Source organism: Entelurus aequoreus, linkage group LG08 (genome assembly GCF_033978785.1).
Source record: "Entelurus aequoreus isolate RoL-2023_Sb linkage group LG08, RoL_Eaeq_v1.1, whole genome shotgun sequence".
NCBI classification, from domain to species: Eukaryota; Metazoa; Chordata; class Actinopteri; order Syngnathiformes; family Syngnathidae; genus Entelurus; species Entelurus aequoreus.
In genome coordinates this window covers 35,120,999-35,140,757 of record NC_084738.1, presented here as the reverse complement: position 1 = coordinate 35,140,757, position 19,759 = coordinate 35,120,999, and the positions used below count along the sequence as shown (strand labels likewise).

Genomic DNA, 19,759 nt, shown 5'->3' with positions numbered 1-19,759 from the left:
ATGGCAGCCTGTCTTCTTCATTCTCAGTTTACTAAGACTTGTACTATTTTAGGACCTTTTGCTGTCTTCTCTGAACGCGACATGACACATCATGAATATGTGAAGAAAGCCATTGCCTGCATGTCCTAACATGTACTGTATATTATCTTAAAAAGTTTCTAAAGGGGCGGTGTGGCTCGGTTGGTAGAACGGGCGTGCCAGCAATTTGAGGGTTCCAGGACACAACGGCAGTGATGGCGGAAGCGGGGATTGAACCAGGAACCCTCAGGTTCCCTTTACCAACCGAGCAACGCCGTCCCATTTAAAACCTAAAACGGGTGGACCCTAATGACCAGAGGAAGGTTAATAAGGTAGAATCTGTTTTAGATCGATACCAGTATGATGATATCAATCCATTTTCTACCGCTTGTCCCTCTCGGGGTCGTGGGGCTGGCTGGAGCCTATCCCAGCTGCATTCGTCGATATGTTTTAATAATAATAATGGATTAGATTTTATATAGCGCTTTTCTATTATTAGATACTCAAAGCGCTCACAGAGAAGTGGAACCCATCATTTATTCACACCTGGTGGTGGTAAGCTACATTTGTAGCTACATCAATCAATCAATCAATCAATGTTTATTTATATAGCCCTAAATCACAAGTGTCTCAAAGGGCTGTACAAGCCACAACGACATCCTCGGTACAGAGCCCACATACGGGCAAGGAAAAACTCACCCCAGTGGGACGTCGGTGAATGACTATGAGAAACCTTGGAGAGGACCGCATATGTGGGTAACCCCCCCCCTCTAGGGGAGACCGAAAGCAACGGATGTCGAGTGGGTCTGACATAACATTGTGAAAGTCCAGTCCACAGTGGATCCAACACATCAGCGGGAGTCCAGTCCACAGCGGGGCCAACAGGAAACCATCCCGAGCGGAGACGGGTCAGCAGCGCAGAGATGTCCCCAACCGATGCACAGGCTAGTGGTCCACCCGGGGTCCCGGCTCTGGACAGCCAGCACTTCATCCATGGCCACCGGACCTATGCAACTCCCCCTTGCAAGGGACAGGGGAGAAGAGGAGAGAAGAAAAGAAACGGCAGATCAACTGGTCTAAAAAAGGGCAGCTACAGCTGCCCTGGGGTAGACTGACGGAAGCGAGGCTGCCAGTTTGCGCCCACGGCCCCTCCGACCACCACCTATCATTCATTCATCATTCATTCACTAGTGTAATCAGCACCGGGGGCAAGGGTGAAGTGTCCTGCCCATGGACACAACGGCAGCGATTTGGATGTCAAGAGGCGGGGAGCGAACCTGCAACCCTCAGGTTTCTGGCACGGCCGCTCTACCCACTACGCCATTCCGCCTCATAATACAAATATAATACTTTTTAAATTTAGTTTATCCATCCATCCATTTTCTACCGCTTGTCCCTTTCGAGGTCGCGGGTGGTGCTGGAGCCTATCCCATTTGCATTTGTCGATATGTTTTTACAGATATATTTTACTTTTAAAATTGTGTTTACATTGTTGTTAAATTCAGATGTAATTTACAAACTCAGGGATTACATTATTGGCGGTAAAAATACCAAATTAGTTTCTGCTTTTGTTGAAGTATTTTACACAATTAATTGTTATGATTGCATGGCATTTTATCATTGTGCTGTTCTTACATTGCTGTATCGTGTTTGTGTGCGTGTATTGTTCACACATGTTTTGGATATTTTTTTTTGTTTGCCTAAAATATTTGTCCTGTGTTTTTGTTTTCCCGATGTAAAGTCAAACATCATTCAATTATCTTTCAAAAGATGAAAAAAGTAAAACGTATCGCTGGTTGCGTTCACTTGGTATCGTATCGACACCGCCGTTTGCAGTATCCTCCATTTGCTTTCGGGTCATACCGGAAGTAGACGAACGCTACACTGGCCGCGCCCCTCTTCTTCCGTTCGAAGATTGGTCGGCACTTTCCGGAGCCGCTCGGCAACACTCGTCACCTCCTTTCACTGCGGCGCCTTCGCTGAGCGGACTGCCCCGCTGCTCTCATCCAAGTGTTCAGCGCAGCCTGTCGGGTCCAGTCAACGACCAGTGTCGGCTCTCCGGAAGTCCTCGGCAACTGCAGAAATGCAAGCTATCAAATGCGTTGTGGTCGGCGACGGGTAAGCGCATCCAAGTAGTTAGAACAATGAGCCCGTGATTTGAGCGATAGTGTTTGGGTGGATGATGGGAGGATGCTATGTGCTGTTGGGGGGGAAAAGGGTTGGGGCTCCATCTTATGTTTTGCTCTTTTCTGCTTTGGTTTGCTCCTTCATGGCGGGTTTCGGTGCGCCGTCATGGGCAGACGGCTGCGTTGAATGTGTGGCTCCTATGCGGACCACCTCCACGCCTTGTAGGCCACCGGAGGCACTTGAATTGCTGATGCACGCCCATGGATGTGTGGCCATGTTCCTAGCAGGCCCCAGTTCTCCTCCGCAGTGCCTTTTTTGTCCTAGTCATGGCCACACTGCACCATCAAACCACTATTTATCTACAGTATATGGTGTTTTAGAACGCTGCACATTAGTGATTCTCCAACCGGAGTGGTACGCAGGCGCCATCTAGTGGTCACTTGATTAAAGTGTTTTATTGTCTTCTATTCAAACACAGTGTTACTGTTCAAACTGTGTGTAATGTTCCAGTGGCCAATAATTTTAAATATATTTGTTAAATAAAAACGGCTGCCTTGTTTTTATTGTTTTACTTTTTTTCTGTAATTCCCCAGCCATAGAGCAGTGGTTCTTAACCTTGTTGGAGGTACCGAACTCTTTTTGCCTTATTTGTATTTGACCACTACTGTTTTCTGTTTATTTGTTACTGACTGTGGCAGGACACCTCTGCCTCTGTTTCACTTTATGTTGCTGGTAAATAATGTGGTTGTAGTAGTAGGCTAAAGTTAAATTATTTAGTATGCACTAATTAAAGGGGCAGAGCTTTAAGAGACATTTTAGCTTTTATATTTTATAAGATATATTTTTTGTAAGAAACCACAATTAATAAATATATTTCAGTGAATAACTTATTGTTCAAATCTGTATATAAATATGTACATAAAGTGTTGTAATTATATTGTAAAATGGATGGATGGATGGACGTTTAAAACAAAACTCTTATTATTAATTAGTAAGTATAAATTTTTTTAGCCTTTTTAGAGAAAATGACATCATTGTAGTACATTATGCAAATTACTTGATGATGTCATGGTGACCACGCCCATAGCCACGCCCCCACCGCCACAGGTATCTTGGCAGTTTATGGGAAACACTGATCTGATAAGTATGCCAGCTTTCGGCGACCCCCGGCCAGAGGTCCAGGGCACAAATAGCAGGCCCATCAAAATTTCCGCGGGAATTTTCTAGTTAATACTTAGGCCTACTAAGCTACTGTGTTGTAATGTTGGTCATTATGGTGGTACTGGTTTAAAACAGCACGGTGGTGCAGGGGTTACTGCATGTGCCTCACAATAATACGGTCCCGGGCTTCGGGTCTTTCTGTGTGGAGTTTGCATGTTCCCCTGTGACCTGGGGATAGGTTGATTGGCAACACTAAATTGGCCTTAGGGTGTGAATGTGAGTGTGAATGTTGTCCATCTGTGTTGGCCCTGTGATGAGGTGGCGACTTGTTCAGGGTGTAGCCCGCCTTCCGCCCGAATGCAGCTGAGATAGGCTCCAGCACCCCCCGCGACTCTGAAAGGGACAAGCGGTAGAAAAACCAGCGTGCCGCAGCGGCGTGAGAGGAGTATCCAATTTGACTCGTTATTTATCTAAAATAATGTATCGTTGTTCATCTATCTGTGGCAGCGACATAGTTCATACAATAATACAATATTTTTTTTCCGGTTTAAGGCAGAACAGGTTTGGTTGTCACACTCATTATGTCATCTTCCCTGTGGTAAGACAGTTAAAGTTTAGGATGGATTACAAGACTATAAAAGTGGGACCCATTACCTCCCTGCTTGGCACTCAGCATCAAGGGTTGGAATTGGGGGTTAAATCACCAAAAATGATTACCGGGCGTGGCCACCGCTACTGCTCACTGCTCCCCTCACCTCCCATGGGGTGATCAAGGGTGATGGGTCGAATGCAGAGAATAATTTCGCCACACCTAGTGTGTGTGTGACTATCATTGGTACTTTAACTTTTTGTGTTTTCAATGTCAAATTGTAAATATTCAGCGTTCGTACATTACATGTTGTACAAGTAATCATTTTCATATTTCTGCGTTACATGTTTTAACTTTCTTTATTTATTAATAAAATGTAATTTTCAGCCTGCTAAAGATTCTGTAATTCCGGACTATCAATCAGAACAAGTTATCAAATAATATACACTTTATTTCAATGTGCCAGAAAATATTTATTTAAGTAGAAATATCACAGATTACATTACAAACCATCTTTGACAAAGCATGATCGTAATTTAAGACAATTTCTCATTTTGTTGTGGTAGTTAGACGGAATTTTACGCATAGCACTATTATTGTGATAGGTTGTATGTGATTGGTATGAGAAAAGGTGTTTTGACATGTTTGGACAATGTGAAATTCTCCTCCTCCCGAAAAATAACTAGACTTCCTGCTTGCCTTCTTTCATTTCTGCTGAGCTTGTATTCCATTTTACTAGAGCGGTTAGTGTAACAAACTACATTTTGTGTTTTCAATGCACTCAACCGCAATCCAAACACGAAAGTAAAGTTCCACCTCTCTGTAAGCAGCAAAGCGCGCCAGTGAAGTGATGTTGTCTCACGACATTTTAAGATTAAATAGTCTTGTTGTGTCGGGAGAACGACTTGTCATGGCTTTGACTTTGTCATGGGATTTCCCTAATGTAACCTTTTCTTTGTGCATTTCTGCTCGCTAATTTCGAGCTTGTGGCTCAACAGTAACTGAACGCCATTACATGTCGCACGCTAAGGAGTGGACCGAGGGTCAAAAGGGAGTCAGAACGCCTGTGTGTTAAGAACATTAGCACCTTTTAAAGGAACTCAAAGTTAAGACGTTATCTTGTTACTTTTGACATCCCTAGTTAAAATATATACAATTGTTTATTTGGGGACTGGTCAATACAATTCAACTTTCAAATTTAGTTTTGGCCTATTGCCTTTTTAAAAACATTTTTTTTAACCTTTAAAATAATTAGTGAGACAACCATCCCTATGTCAGACTTGATAGTTTATCACATCTTCAATACAAAGAGTTAGACAATAAGAGCGATACACATTTCAAGCCAACACGTTTCGCCTCAATTTAAAGTAGAAATAATAGGTATGTTCCGATTAGGGATTTATGCAGCCGATGCCGATACCGATCACATGTATTAACTGTACGTTTTTCAATTTGTTTATAGTGAGTGCTATAGACAGTTTAACAATATAAATATCATGTAGCAGTATTGCTAAGTGCTAAACAATAAATACAAACTACAAACATAATCAAATGTTATCTTACTGTACAATGTCTGCTCTTACTTCGATGACGACTGAAAGGACGTCCATATCTTCCCGTTTAGATGAACAATTAATCATGATGCACACAAAGGGTTAACAAGGAAGTCTTCCTGCAGACACTGTCTTCGGTTGTGTGTGTTTGTCTCCATCTCCGGGTACAAACTCAATGTTACAGGTGAACAACTTCTAGATTCAAGGCTAATTCATCTTATTAACCAGATAAGAGACATGATTTATAATCTAAAGTAACTTTGAGGAGCCGAGACGCATTTGATGAAGGAGCAGCAGGACATCGTTGCCGGCTCACAGTAAAGGCAGCGGAGGGCTACTTGGCTGTCTGTATCATTGCCGCTAAGAAATAGTTGGTTTGCGTTAGCGCTTATAATAACAACATCACTAATATTTGTTTAATATTCAGGTCATGATATGTATAAAGAGTATTGTTGGCGGGTTTTGTGGGCAAAATAGAGAGCCCCCATTGACTACATTGTTAACAGACTTTTTATGTATTTATTTACGACTTACAATGCCAAGAAAACCAACATATGTGTTCATATCTTATTTAGAGATTGTGAATGATAAACAGTATATCTGTCTAATTTTTTTTGCGTATTTCCAGTATGACTGATCTGATAATATGGTCAGAGTGCAGAAGCGTCACTCCAGTGATGTCAATTTACGGAAATTACCGAATTTGTGGCATTTTGTGATGTTTAGACGGTATTTTCACATACTTTGCAGATTGTATATACAATTGGATAGGGTTTAATGGATACAATGAAATTAAATCAACTTGTTTTTCCACTCTACTGCTACTTTAATGTGCCTTATATTTTGGTGCGTCCTATGGTATGAAAAACAGAGTAATCGGCAATGGCGATCACATACCATCCATCCATCTTCTTCCGCTTATCCGAGGTCGGGTCGCGGGGGCAGCAGCTTAAGCAGGGAAGCCCAGACTTCCCTCTCCCCAGCCACTTCGTCCAGCTCCTCCCGGGGGATCCCGAGGCGTTCCCAGGCCAGCCGGGAGACATAGTCTTCCCAACGTGTCCTGGGTCTTCCCCGTGGCCTCCTACCGGTCGGACGTGCTCTAAACACCTCCCTAGGGAGGCGTTCGGGTGGCATCCTGACCAGATGCCCGAACCACCTCACCTGGCTCCTCTCGATGTGGAGGAGCAGCGGCTTTACTTTGAGCTCCCCCCGGATGGCAGAGCTTCTCACCCTATCTCTAAGGGAGAGCCCCGCCACCCGGCGGAGGAAACTCATTTCGGCCGCTTGTACCCGTGATCTTGTCCTTTCGGTCATAACCCAAAGCTCATGACCATAGGTGAGGATGGGAACTTAGATCGACCGGTAAATTGAGAGCTTTGCCTTCCGGCTCAGCTCCTTCTTCACCACAACGGATCGATACAGCGTCCGCATTACTGAAGACGCCGCACCGATCCGCCTGTCGATCTCACGATCCACTCTTCCCTCACTCGTGAACAAGACTCCGAGGTACTTGAACTCCTCCACTTGGGGCAGGGTCTCCTCCGCAACCCGGAGAAGGCACTCCACCCTTTTCCGGGCGAGAACCATGGATTCGGACTTGGAGGTGCTGATTCTCATCCCAGTCGCTTCACACTCAGCTGCGAACCGATCCAGCGAGAGCTGAAGATCCTGGCCAGATGAAGCCATCAGGACCACATCATCTGCAAAAAGCAGAGACCTAATCCTGCAGCCACCAAACTAGATCCCCTCAACGCCTTGACTGCGCCTAGAAATTCTGTCCATAAAAGTTATGAACAGAATCGGTGACAAAGGGCAGCCTTGTCGGAGTCCAACTCTCACTTGAAACGTGTCCGACTTACTGCCGGCAATGCGGACCAAACTGTGGCACTGATCATACAGGGAGCGGACCGCCACAATCAGACAGTCCGATACCCCATACTCTCTGAGCACTCCCCACAGGACTTCCCGAGGGACACGGTCGAATGCCTTCTCCAAGTCCACAAAACACATGTAGACTGGTTGGGCAAACTCCCATGCACCCCCCAAGGACCCTGCCGAGAGTATAGAGCTGGTCCACAGTTCCACGACCAGGACGAAAACCACACTGTTCCTCCTGAATCCGAGGTTCGACTATCCGGCGTAGCCTCCTCTCCAGCACACCTGAATAGACCTTACCGGGAAGGCTGAGGAGTGTGATCCCACGATAGTTAGAACACACCCTCCGGTTCCCCTTCTTAAAGAGAGGAACCACCACCCCGGTCTGCCAATCCAGAGGTACCGCCCCCGATGTCCACGCGATGCTGCAGAGTCTTGTCAACCAAGACAGCCCCACAGCATCCAGAGCCTTAAGGAACTCTGGGCGGATCTCATCCACCCCCGGGGCCTTGCCACAGAGGAGCTTTTTAACTACCTCAGCAACCTCAGCCCCAGAAATAGGAGAGCCCACCACAGATTCCCCAGGAACTACTTCCTCATAGGAAGACGTGTTGGTGGGATTGAGGAGGTCTTCGAAGTATTCCCTCCACCGATCCACAACATCCGCAGTCGAGGTCAGCAGAACACCATCCTCACCATACACGGTGTTGATAGTGCACTGCTTCCCCTTCCTGAGGCGGCGGATGGTGGTCCAGAATCGCTTCGAAGCAGTCCGGAAGTCGTTTTCCATGGCTTCCCCGAACTCCTCCCATGTCCGAGTTTTTTCCTCCGCGACCGCCGAAGCCGCACACCGCTTGGCCTGTCGGTACCTGTCCGCTGCCTCAGGAGTCCTATGAGCCAAAAGAACCCGATAGGACTCCTTCTTCAGCTTGACGGCATCCCTCACCGCCGGTGTCCACCAACGGGTTCTAGGATTACCGCCACGACAGGCACCAACTACCTTGCGGCCACAGCTCCAATCAGCCGCCTCGACAATAGAGGTGCGGAACATAGTCCATTCGGACTCAATGTCCAGCACCTCCCTCGTGACATGTTCAAAGTTCTTCCGGAGGTGGGAATTGAAACTCTCTCTGACAGGAGACTCTGCCAGACGTTCCCAGCAAACCCTCACAATGCGTTTGGGCCTGCCAGGTCTGTCCGGCATCCTCCCCCACCATCGCAGCCAACTCACCACCAGGTGGTGATCGGTAGAAAGCTCCGCCCCTCTCTTCACCCGAGTGTCCAAAACATGAGGCCGCAAATCAGACGACACAACTACAAAGTCGATCATGGAACTGCGGCCTAGGGTGTCCTGGTGCCAAGTGCACATATGGACACCCTTATGTTTGAACATGGTGTTTGTTATGGACAATCTGTGACGGGCACAAAAGTCCAATAACAAAACACCGCCCGGGTTCAGATCCGGGCAGCCATTCTTCCCAATCACGCCTCTCCAGGTTTCACTGTCGCTGCCAACATGAGCATTGAAGTCCCCCTGTAGAACGAGGGAATCACCCGGGGGAGCACTCTCAAATACTCCCTCGAGTGAATCCAAAAAGGGTGGGTACTCTGAGCTGCGGTTTGGCGCGTAAGCGCAAACCACAGTCAGGACCCGTTCCCCCACCCGAAGGCGGAGGGAAGCTACCCTCTCGTCCACCGGGTTGAACTCCAACATGCAGGCTCTGAGCCGGGGGGCAACAAGAATTGCCACCCCAGCCCGTCGCCTCTCACTGCCGGCAACGCCAGAGTAGAAGAGAGTCCAGCCCCTCTCGAGAGAACTGGTTCCAGAGCCCTTGCTGTGCGTCGAAGTGAGTCCGACTATGTCTAGTCGGAACTTCTCCACCTCGCGCACTAGCTCAGGCTCCTTCCCCCCCAGCGAGGTGACGTTCCACGTCCCAAGAGCTAGCTTCTGTAGCCGAGGATCGGACCGCCAAGTGCCCTGCCTTCGGCTGCTGCCCAGCTCACATCGCACCCGACCTCTATGACCCCTGCTATGGGTGGTGAGCCCATTGGAGGGGGAACCCACATTGCCTCTTCGGGCTGTGCCCAGCCGGGCCCCATGGGGACAGGCCCGGCCACCAGGCGCTCGCCATCGTGCCCCACCTCCGGGCCTGGCTCCAGAGGGGGGCCCCGGTGACCCGCGTCCGGGCGAGGGAAATCTGGGTCCATAGGTTTTATTTTTCATTGAGGTCTTCGAGCTGCTCTTTGTCTGATCCCTCACCTAGGACCAGTTTGTCTTGGGAGACCCTACCAGGGGGCATAAAGCCCCCGGACAACATAGCTCCTAGGATCATTGGGACACGCAAACTCCTCTACCACGGTAAGGTGGCGATCACATACTTTTTCACAAAAATTAGCTGATCAACACACCCCTATTATTACTGAAGGACGTTTTAATGATGAGCAATTCACACTTAAGTAAAAAGTGGACATTCGACCTTGTTTAAAAATTACCACAATTATGCCCTCAGATATGTATCACACTTTAATGTACATTCACGTCTTTAAAATAAATCCTTCACACGTCAACATGCACATTGTGAAGTGTGCGATATGGACGTGTCACTGTGATAGACTGGCCGTTTACGAATATGGTTGTTGTAGACTAAGTTACCCATGGATTTTTGTCCTATTAGAGCAAGAGACGTGTGGATAATGTTGTGATTACCTTATTACAGCCACATGGAAGGGATAAAATATTACAAACAAACAAAGTCCTATTTTTTCAGTTGAGCATTATTGTCTCTGTAAAGGAAACATATTTTACGTAATTTGTATTTACATTGATAGTTTACCTTAAAAAACTGTTGATCTGGTCTTCATTAGTTTCCTTTTTCCTAGTGCAACCTCACATGTATGACTGTATTATTTGTTTAATTTTGGCATATTGTATTCATCTAACAGTGAGCATCCCTGCACACGCCAGGCTTGAACTTAAACTTGAGCATCCGCATTGATTGAGAGGTTTACACAACAAACTATATTGTACAGCCACACTAGCTGGCATCTCTTCCACTAACCCAGTGCTTCTCAATTTCTTCCTGCCACACGCCCTCCCCCCTGAAGTTAGTTTATTTTTTATCTGTATGTTTCAAGATAGTTCTTTACTAATACTAAAAATGCTATAATGTCCCCTGACACCTCACGGTGCCCCCCCCCCCCCAAGGGGGCCCCGCCCCACTATTTAAGAAGCACCACATTAAACGGCCTGTTTGAAACTTGCTCACAGGTGAATTTTTCTAGGAGACAGAATTTTTTTTTTACAATGTCATCAACATGCATTATCGTGACACAACAATAGTATTAAAAGCTTTATCAACAGATTTTTCACAAAGTTGCAGCAAAAGTTTTAATGTTTTAAGATTTTTTTTTTCTTCGAAAACATTAAATGAACTCGTGGTTTTATGAATTTGATAGTAATGTTTTAAGTGTTCCCTGTAACCTTAACATCAAAAAGTACATACTTTCAACAAAAATGGGAAAACAAGTACTGTATTTATGTTTTACTAATATTATACCGCACAAACTTAAAAGTAAACACTAGACGGCAGCAAAAGCACATACTTATAGAGCTGTGTCAAATTACTGTACTGTTTTAATATAAGGATAATTATTTATAAGTACGAAAAGAAACATCACCAAAAGCTTCCTTATTGTCCGCTGTCTGCTGTGTCGTCCACAAGTTGCAGACACTCTCCATGTTTATTTTATGATTGAAAAGTGTTTGTCCATCTTAAACATTTATTTATGTTCCAACACATTTACCTCCACACATTATGTTTTGGTTAGCAAATGAGAGACGATGAGACATTATCATCACACTTCAACATCTCTGTCATGAAAATGATGCCTCTTTGCTAATTATAATCTTTTCTTAACTTACATAAACTGGATAAATATAGCTTAGATAAATATAAAAATACATGTCAACTGAGCACGTATGTTGGTAAAAGTAAGTTACCCAGAAGGCTTAGTGTCGTAGAGAGAAATTAGAAGTAGGTGCATGTGAGCTATGCTGGGGGATGACAATTTAGCCGAGTTGATATATTGTTATTTTGCTATTGCTGCTCTGGCTACACAAGAAACAAACGTAACTTTTGATTAGACAGTTGGCGTGCGGGTTTGAGCGCCGCGGTGAGGCAAATTTTATAGGCGAAAGTGATGCTGATTGCCCAAAATGTTGGACGTTGTCGGCCCTCCTGCTCAAGCCCGGCTGCACCAAATAATAATATAAATCCCTTTAATAAAGTCAAGTACAAATACGGCAACAAGAGAAGTATCCCACACTTCTATTTTGTAAAGTCAATTTGTACAGCCGATATGGGCATCTACATCAACAATATGATTTGCCTGAGTAGCTGGACAGGACAGAAAAAAAAGAAAAAGAAAAAAAAGGAAGGTTTTTTTTTTGCAGGGATTGGTTGAATTGACATAGAAAATTCTGATTAAAAGCATAAAATCTCGCCCGTGTTGGCCTTTCAAAACCTTGACTTTGGTTTTGCATTATCTGGCCTCTTGACGGCACTGTGGACCCACCTTTCTCCCTCTCCAACTGCAACCAAACGGCTGTTCATGCCTTACTTGATTGATTGGTGACAAGCTTTTTTTCACCAATAGGAAGGTGGTGTCCAACATTAACATTTAATAATATAACAATATTTTTAACATTACATATTGTATTGCAACCATCCGTCAAAGCGTTATATACAGTGTTCGATATGGGGTGTAAAAAAAATCGATTTTCGAATGAATCGTGATTCTTATTTTAAACTATTCTTAATCGATTAAGAAAAACTAAAATGATTTAGTTTTTTTCAAATCTGTCCTGTCTAGTCACTCAGACAAATCATATTGTTGATGTAGATGATCATATCTGCTGTACAGATTTACTTTAGAAAAGATACTTCTCTTGTTGCCTTATTTGTATTTGACTTTTCTAAATGTTTGGGAAGCATTTTATTAAACAAACCCGTTTTCTTTTAAGTAATATAGACATTGATTAGTGTTGTTTATCTATTTCATGGAGGAATGTAGTTAATCATAGACCGACCCAATGTTATTAAAAAGTATTGATTTTGAAATTGGAATTGTATTGAATCGAGAATCGATTCCCGAATCGAATTGACACCCCCACGAACCGAATCAAATCCTGTGGTACCCAAAGATTCACAGCCCAAATATTAAATAAACTTTTATCTACTATTTTACCATTATTCTTGTAGTATAGTTTGTACTTTTAAGTTTGGACATATTATACTATACACACTTTTTAAAAATAAATTATCTAAAAAGTTGTATTTAACTAATAATTAATTTGTTTGTTAATACAAAGTAAATAATCTATTTAATCAATAAAGTAAAACATGTTTTGCATATAATCACCTCATGCCTTCTGCCATTAAAAGCACAAGCGTGCACCATTGCGCTGCTAATTATACTCACTAATGTACCGTAATTTCCGGACTATAAGCCGCTACTTTTTCCCCTCGTTCTGGTCCCTGCGGCTTATACAAGGGTGCGGCTTATTTACGGCCTGTTCTTCTCCGACACGGACGAAGAGGATTTCGGTGGTTTTAGTACGCAGGAGGAAGACGATGACACAATGATTAAAGACTGACTTTTCATATACCGGTAGGCTGGTTATTTTGATAACGTACAGGCGAGCACTTTGTATTACTTTGCAGCGTTGTATTATTTGTACTCTGCACGAATGCTGTTCGCCATATCAAAGATGTGAAAGTTTGATTGAATGATTGAAAGATTTATTGTTAATAAATTGGACGCTTTGCGTTCCCAAACAGTCATCTCTGTCCCGACAATCCCCTCCGTGGTAGCAGGAACCCCTATATACTACGCTAATTACACATCAAAACCCTGCGGCTTATAGTCGGGTGCGGCTTATATATGGAGCAATCTGTATTTTCCCCTAAATTTAGCTGGTGCGGCTTATAGTCAGGTGCGGCTTATAGTCCGGAAATTACGGTATATTCAATTTAAATACTATGTTTTATGAATTGTATATGTGTGTGTATATATATACTGTATTTATATATATATATATATATATATATAATGGCTCTAATATTCCTTCCTAAAAGGCAATACTATTATATTAATTGTTGTTTATTTTATCAATAGTGCACATTTTAGATCAGCACATAGCATATCAAGTCAAACAAAAAAGTCAAACCATACTATTTCTGTAAGATTTTAAATTGGAAGAACGTCGCCCTTTTAACCTCCATTAGTGTTGTGCTCCTGTCCGAACAGAACTCACTGAACCCAAATCATTTTTCCGGCACTGTCACACATATCGGCGCCACCATTTACAGTACACTGTCTGCAGACAATATATATATTTATATATACACAACAGCAAACATTACACAGGCCTTAATTGTCCATGCACCATCAAATTGCTGTTTGCGAGGAGGTGAGAGGTCGGCTCCGCCTGTGATTTTAAGTGTGTGAGCATGACATGTGTGGTGTGGGGATGGGGGGGTGTCAGGGGGCAACTTGTCCCCCAGGCAATGTGAATGTAGGCCAGTGTCAGTGTGGCATTCACTAAAAGGCAGTAGCGCGCACGCACGCACGCACGCACACACACACACACACACACACACACACACACACACACACACACACACACACACACACACACACACACACACACACACACACACACACACACACACACACACACACACACACACACACACACACACACACACACACACACACACACAATCCATTCACTTTGATATTTTTTATATGAAACTGTATAATACATCATGTGTTTCCTTTGTATACCTTTAGGGCTGTGGGTAAGACCTGTCTGCTGATTAGCTACACGACCAATGCGTTCCCCGGTGAATACATCCCCACTGTGTGAGTACACACGTTGCATATTGTACACACTGACATTTGTGTTGGCACAACTGAACTTTTAGCTGCAGTATATCGAAGCACTATCAAGTCCTTGGTAAGCATGCATGGCAAGGCAGTATGAACAAGGAATGGGCGTGATAATCAATAAACTGACTGAGTGTTGACAATTTGGTTTGTATTGTGTGAATTGGATTCACTGTGCCTTAAACAATTTGAGGCTAATTTGAGTGAACTACTTGGTTATTGAAAACAGAAGTTGTCTGTTTTCAAGATAGGTGCTAAAAACCTGTCAAAGATATGACTGTATTATTATACTACCCAATTACGCGATTGTTATTTGTAACAATTCTTAATTGATTAAAAATATATATTATTATTATTTATATCCATCCATCCATTTTGTACCGCTTTTCCCTTTATTTTTTTTTAATCTGTCCTTTCCAGCCAGGCAAATCATCATATTGTTAATGTAGATGGCCATATTTTCTGTACATAGAGTAAGTAATATAAAAATGTATCATAGCTGTTTGTCTATTTTATGAAGGAGTGTTGTTAACCATAACAAGCACCCAATGTTATCAAAAAGCATTTATTATGAATCGAGAATCGTTTTGAATGTAGAATCGATTCTGAATCGAATCGGTAACCCCAAGAATCAAATCAAAAGATTCACAGTCCTAGTATACACACACACACACACACCCACACACACACATATATATTTATATTCATTCATCGGCATCGCAGTCTCGGAAGACCATTGATTTCCTGTGCCTCGGAGTCAGGTCTTGTCGCAGCGTCTCCTGTGGCTGTTTAGGCCAATTCGTGAGAGACATTACCGGCCGCAGATGTCACATATCCAGACCGGTCCCATAGATGTTGCCGGTGTTGCAGAGCCCTGTTTTTTTCTCTTTGTCCTCTTAGCCTCGTGGTGTTGGGCCAGGGTGGTTTCTGACTTAAGCAGCCTGCTGCGGAGTGCCTGCTGCCACTGAAGACGGTCCTGGGCTGCATCTTCCCAGCTGTCGGGGCTGATGTCAAAAGACTTGAGGTCTTGTTTGCAGACGTCCTTGTAACGCAGCTGGGGACGGCCAATCTGCCTCTTGCCAGTTGTGAGTTCATCATAGAGGATGTCCTTTGGGATTGGCCCATCGTCCATCCGTCGGACATGGCCCAGCCAGCGTTGACGTCGCTGCCTCAGTAGGGAGCACATGCTGGGAAGCTGTGCTCTCTCCAGGACTGATTGGTTTGTCCCTCCAGGTGATGCCCAGTAGGGGCAAGATGGAAAATGTTTAGCCGCCGCCCTTATATATAGGGTCCAAGTTTCCCTACTGTACAGTAGAGTGCTGGTGACACAGGCTCTGTACACCTGCACCTTAGTGTGGCTAGTGAGCTTGCTGTTTTCCCATACTCTCGCTGTAAGCTTCCCAAAAGTTGAGGCAGCTTTTCCGATGCGGTCACTGAGTTCGGCATCGAGTGACAGGCTGTCGGTGATGGCGGAACCGAGGTAGGTGAAGGTGTTTACGACTTCCAGGGTGTAGTTGTTGATGGTGATAGAGGGGGGTTCGGTTCCTGTCTCATCGTTTTGGTTTTGCTCAGACTGATGGTCAGGCTGAAGTCTCGACAGGCTTTGGTGAACTGGTCCATTAGGGTTTGCAGGTGCTCCTGTGAGTGTGCTACCACTGCTACGTCGTCAGCAAACAGCATGTCCCGGATGACGAGTGGCCTGACCTTTGTTTTGGCTTTCAGACGGGCAAGGTTGAATAGTTTATCGTCTGTCCTTGTGTGAAGGTAGACTCCTTCAGTTGCTGTACCACATGCTTGGCGCAGGAGGAGGGAAAAGAAGATCCCAAACAGGGTGGGTGCCAGCACGCATCCGTGCTTGACACCACAGCAGATTTTGAAGGGGTCTGACGTGGACCCATCAAACTGGATGGTGTGGCATGTCGGTGTGGAAGGACTGGAGGATGCAAAGAAGTTTGGGGGGACAGCCTATTCGTTCAACCAGCTGAAAGAGGCCACTCCTGCTCACAAGGTCGAAAGCTTTTGTTAGGTCAATAAATGCCATGTAGAGTGGTTTTCTCTGCTCTCTACACTTCTCCTGCAGCTGTCTCAGAGAGAAAATCATGTCAGTGGTAGACCTTCCTGCTCTGAACCCTGCCTTAGATTCTGGGTATATTTTCTCAGCGAGAACCTGGAGTCTATTCAGTGCAACTCTGGCAAAGAGTTCACCGGTAGTGCTGAGTAGAGAGATACCACGGTAGTTGTTACAATCACTCCTGTCTCCCTTATTCTTGTACAGGGTTATGATGGTAGCATCCCTCATGTCCTGTGGGATAGCACCTTCACTCCAGCACAGACAGAGGAGCTTGTGAAGTTTGTTGAGGAGAGCAGGCTTTCCACACTTGAGGATTTCAGCTGCGATTCCGTCACTGCCAGGTGATTTACCGCATGCTAGGCTGTCAATCGCTTTGCTTAGCTCCTCAGTTGTTGGTTCCATGTCCAGTTCTTCCATTACAGGTTGACTCTCAACATGGCAGAGGGCTGCATCGGAGACAGTGTTGTCGCTGGCGTAGAGTTCGGAGTAGTATTCTACCCAGCGGTCGAGTTGTTTAGAGCGGTCAGTGAAGATTTCTCCCAGGGCCGATTTCAGCAGAACAGTTGTGTGGTGTGATGGTCTATGCGCCTTTTTGATGCCGTCGTACATGCCTTTGATGCTACCGGAGTCAGCGGCTGATTGGATGTTGCTGCAAAGCTGTAGCCAGTAGCTGTTAGCACAGCGATGGGAGGTATTCTGCAGTTTCTTCCTTGAAACTTCCTAGTACTGCTGGGCAGAGCAGCACTGGGGTAGTTGGTGGAGGGATTCCTCTAAGTCACGGTTGAAGGAAGCAGTTTTAGTTGGATCGGCTGCTTTGCTGCTGTCCACATGGGGGGGTCCTTTAGGTTTGGCTCTGTAGATATTTTTTGTCTGCAGTTTGACTCTACAGCAGACGAGGGAATGATCGGTGTCACAGTCTGCACTGTGAAAGGTACGGGTTTGGAAGACACTTCTGAGGTCAGAGCGCCGTGTTATGATCAGGTCCAACTGGTGCCAGTGGCCAGATATTGGGTGTCTCCAGGAGACTTTGTGGCGGGGTTTGGACTAAAAGTATGAGTTAGTGATACAGAGATTGTGAAATGTGCAGAACTCAAGGAGACGCTGCCCATTCTACCAATGCCATGGTAACCCAAGCAAGATGACCAGGAGTCGTGATCTGAGCCAACTCTTGCGTTAAAGTCACAAAGCAAGTAGAGCTGATCTTGTTTGGGGATGTTTCTCACAGTCGCCTCAAGCTCATCATAGAATGTGTCCTTTATTTCGTGGGAAGAGCTAAGTGTTGGCGCGTACACACTCACCAGCTGGACCGGTCCAATGGTGGTGTTAAGGCAGAGGGTTAAGATTCTCTCTGAGCCGCCTGTAGGTGGTACTATTGCTCCTAGTAGAGCGTTCTTGACCGCAAAGCCAACTCCGTATTCTCTGGTTTCACCCGAGGCTTCTCCTGCCAGAAGAAGGTGTGATCTTTTTCTCTCAGTGAGCCTGATGAGAGGAGTCGGGTTTCCTGAAGGGTATAGACGTCTATTTGTCGCTTCAGGAGTTCGTTGTTAATGACTGCAGTCTTACAGGTGTTGCTTATATCTAGCAGGTTGTCAGTTAGTCCGAGGGGCCATGGTCCTGACGTTCCAGCATCCCAGACGTAGTGCTGGAGTCTTTGTTTTATTTGTTTTGCTTGGTGCAAAATTTACAGCCCACTTGTCAGGAAGAGTCCCTTAGCTTCATGCACCCAAAGAAGCAGGCAGGCTGTGGCGGAACAGCACCTAATTGGCTGGGGGCTGCCCAGCTTGAGGCGGGAGGTAGCTGTCCAGTAAGATGAAACATCTCTCCCACCGACGGAGGTAGCCCCTGGCGCCCATCCCTACGCCAAACGAGAAAGGGCTTATAAGCAATAACTGTTGACCTCCCGTGTTGTGCCTTCACTGCACAGTGAAGCTGGAGTTTCCTCTCCAGGGCACAAGAAGCCTGAGCAAGGTGTATGGAAATCCTGTGTTGCCCAAGCAACAGGGCCCCCCTCTCTGCCTTGATGTCGTTGTCCAAAGGAATGGAGAACCAATACATTCGGCGTCAGTTCGGCTGCAGTAGTTCCCAGAACAGTGCTTCACACACTGAACTGCCTAACGAAGTCCAGGCCGGGTTTTCTGTTGGGGTCTGTAAAACATAATCTATGCAACATTTTGACCAAATAACTACCATTACATGTAATGATGACCACAAGGAAGTGTAATAAATGTAGAAAAAAATCACAATATGACCTCTTTTTTGCGCCTTATAATCCTGTGTGCCTTTTGTATGAAAATAGACCTGGAAAGACTCGCTCAACAGCAGTGCACCTTATGATCAGGTGTGCCCTATGGTCCGAAAAATACGGTACACAGGCAATAGACAATATTTTTCCGTACGCACTGTGTCGACCTTTCTTGCTCACAGACCGCTCAAATTTATCAGGACAGCGTCTCTTTTTGCTCACTGGGCAAGAGCACCACATGTTCACTAATTTCATCAAAGTTATACTCATAATTAATTATTACTCATTACTATTTTGTTACAAATTTGTTCCGAGAAATTCTATCAGCTAATCCAGTTTTACTCAAGTACTTCTTCATCCTTTCCACAGCTTTGACAACTACTCTGCCAATGTTATGGTGGATGGGAAGCCAGTCAATCTGGGCCTTTGGGATACAGCTGGACAGGAGGACTACGATAGGCTCAGACCACTATCTTACCCACAGACGGTATTCAAATCCACTCTCGCCTCCCACCCAGCCGAACAGCTTTCCAGACAATCTCCAGCTACAGTCTCGTTGAACAGCCAGTCGATATTATATCATAAGATGATTTTAGAGATATTTCACAAGCTTTTCAATCTTGTTAACAATTCCTTTCCCTTAGTGGTTTGAAAACGTACTAATCACGAGCAAATGATTGCTGCGTCATGCTTTTACACTGCAGTTACCACTTACCAACACAGATCTCTTAACTGCTTTGGAAACATCAACTTGGTGACTCTCCTAGTTTGCTGGTTTATCCTAACAATAACACTGCTGACTGTAAGTCATATGTCTTGAAATGGACACACATCCTGCTTTGTTCTGCTTAATGCGGAAAACACAATCATACGTTTTAGAAAATATCTCAGATATAAACGAATTAAACTGAATTAGTTGCGATGTAACACGCATTCAAGTTTGGAATTCTGAGTATTTAAAGGCAAGTGTTGTCCCAAATATGGATTGTGGGCATTTGTATCACTGCAGCTTGTTTTGTAAAAAAAATAATAATTTAAAAATACAATTAATGAGATAATTAGATATTACACTAATTTCCAATTTTACCTGGAACACAAAGCTAAAATTTGGATGTTTTGTTTAGATAGCTTAGCATACATTGACCTTCATTGGATTGGTTTTAGCTTGTGAT

General features: G+C 44.7%; 1 protein-coding gene across 1 annotated transcript in view; it reads left to right on the top strand.

Moving 5' to 3' along the window:
- The first annotated feature begins 1,937 nt into the window (after window positions 1–1,937).
- The window catches only part of rac3b (Rac family small GTPase 3b), a 30,864-nt gene continuing 13,042 nt past the window's right edge, over window positions 1,938–19,759 (top strand). The window contains exons 1-3 of the mRNA XM_062056377.1: window positions 1,938–2,136; window positions 14,179–14,250; window positions 18,957–19,074. Coding sequence (XP_061912361.1) covers window positions 2,102–2,136; window positions 14,179–14,250; window positions 18,957–19,074 — 225 coding nt within the window. The 5' untranslated portion in view covers window positions 1,938–2,101. The remainder of the gene's footprint in view (window positions 2,137–14,178; window positions 14,251–18,956; window positions 19,075–19,759) is intronic.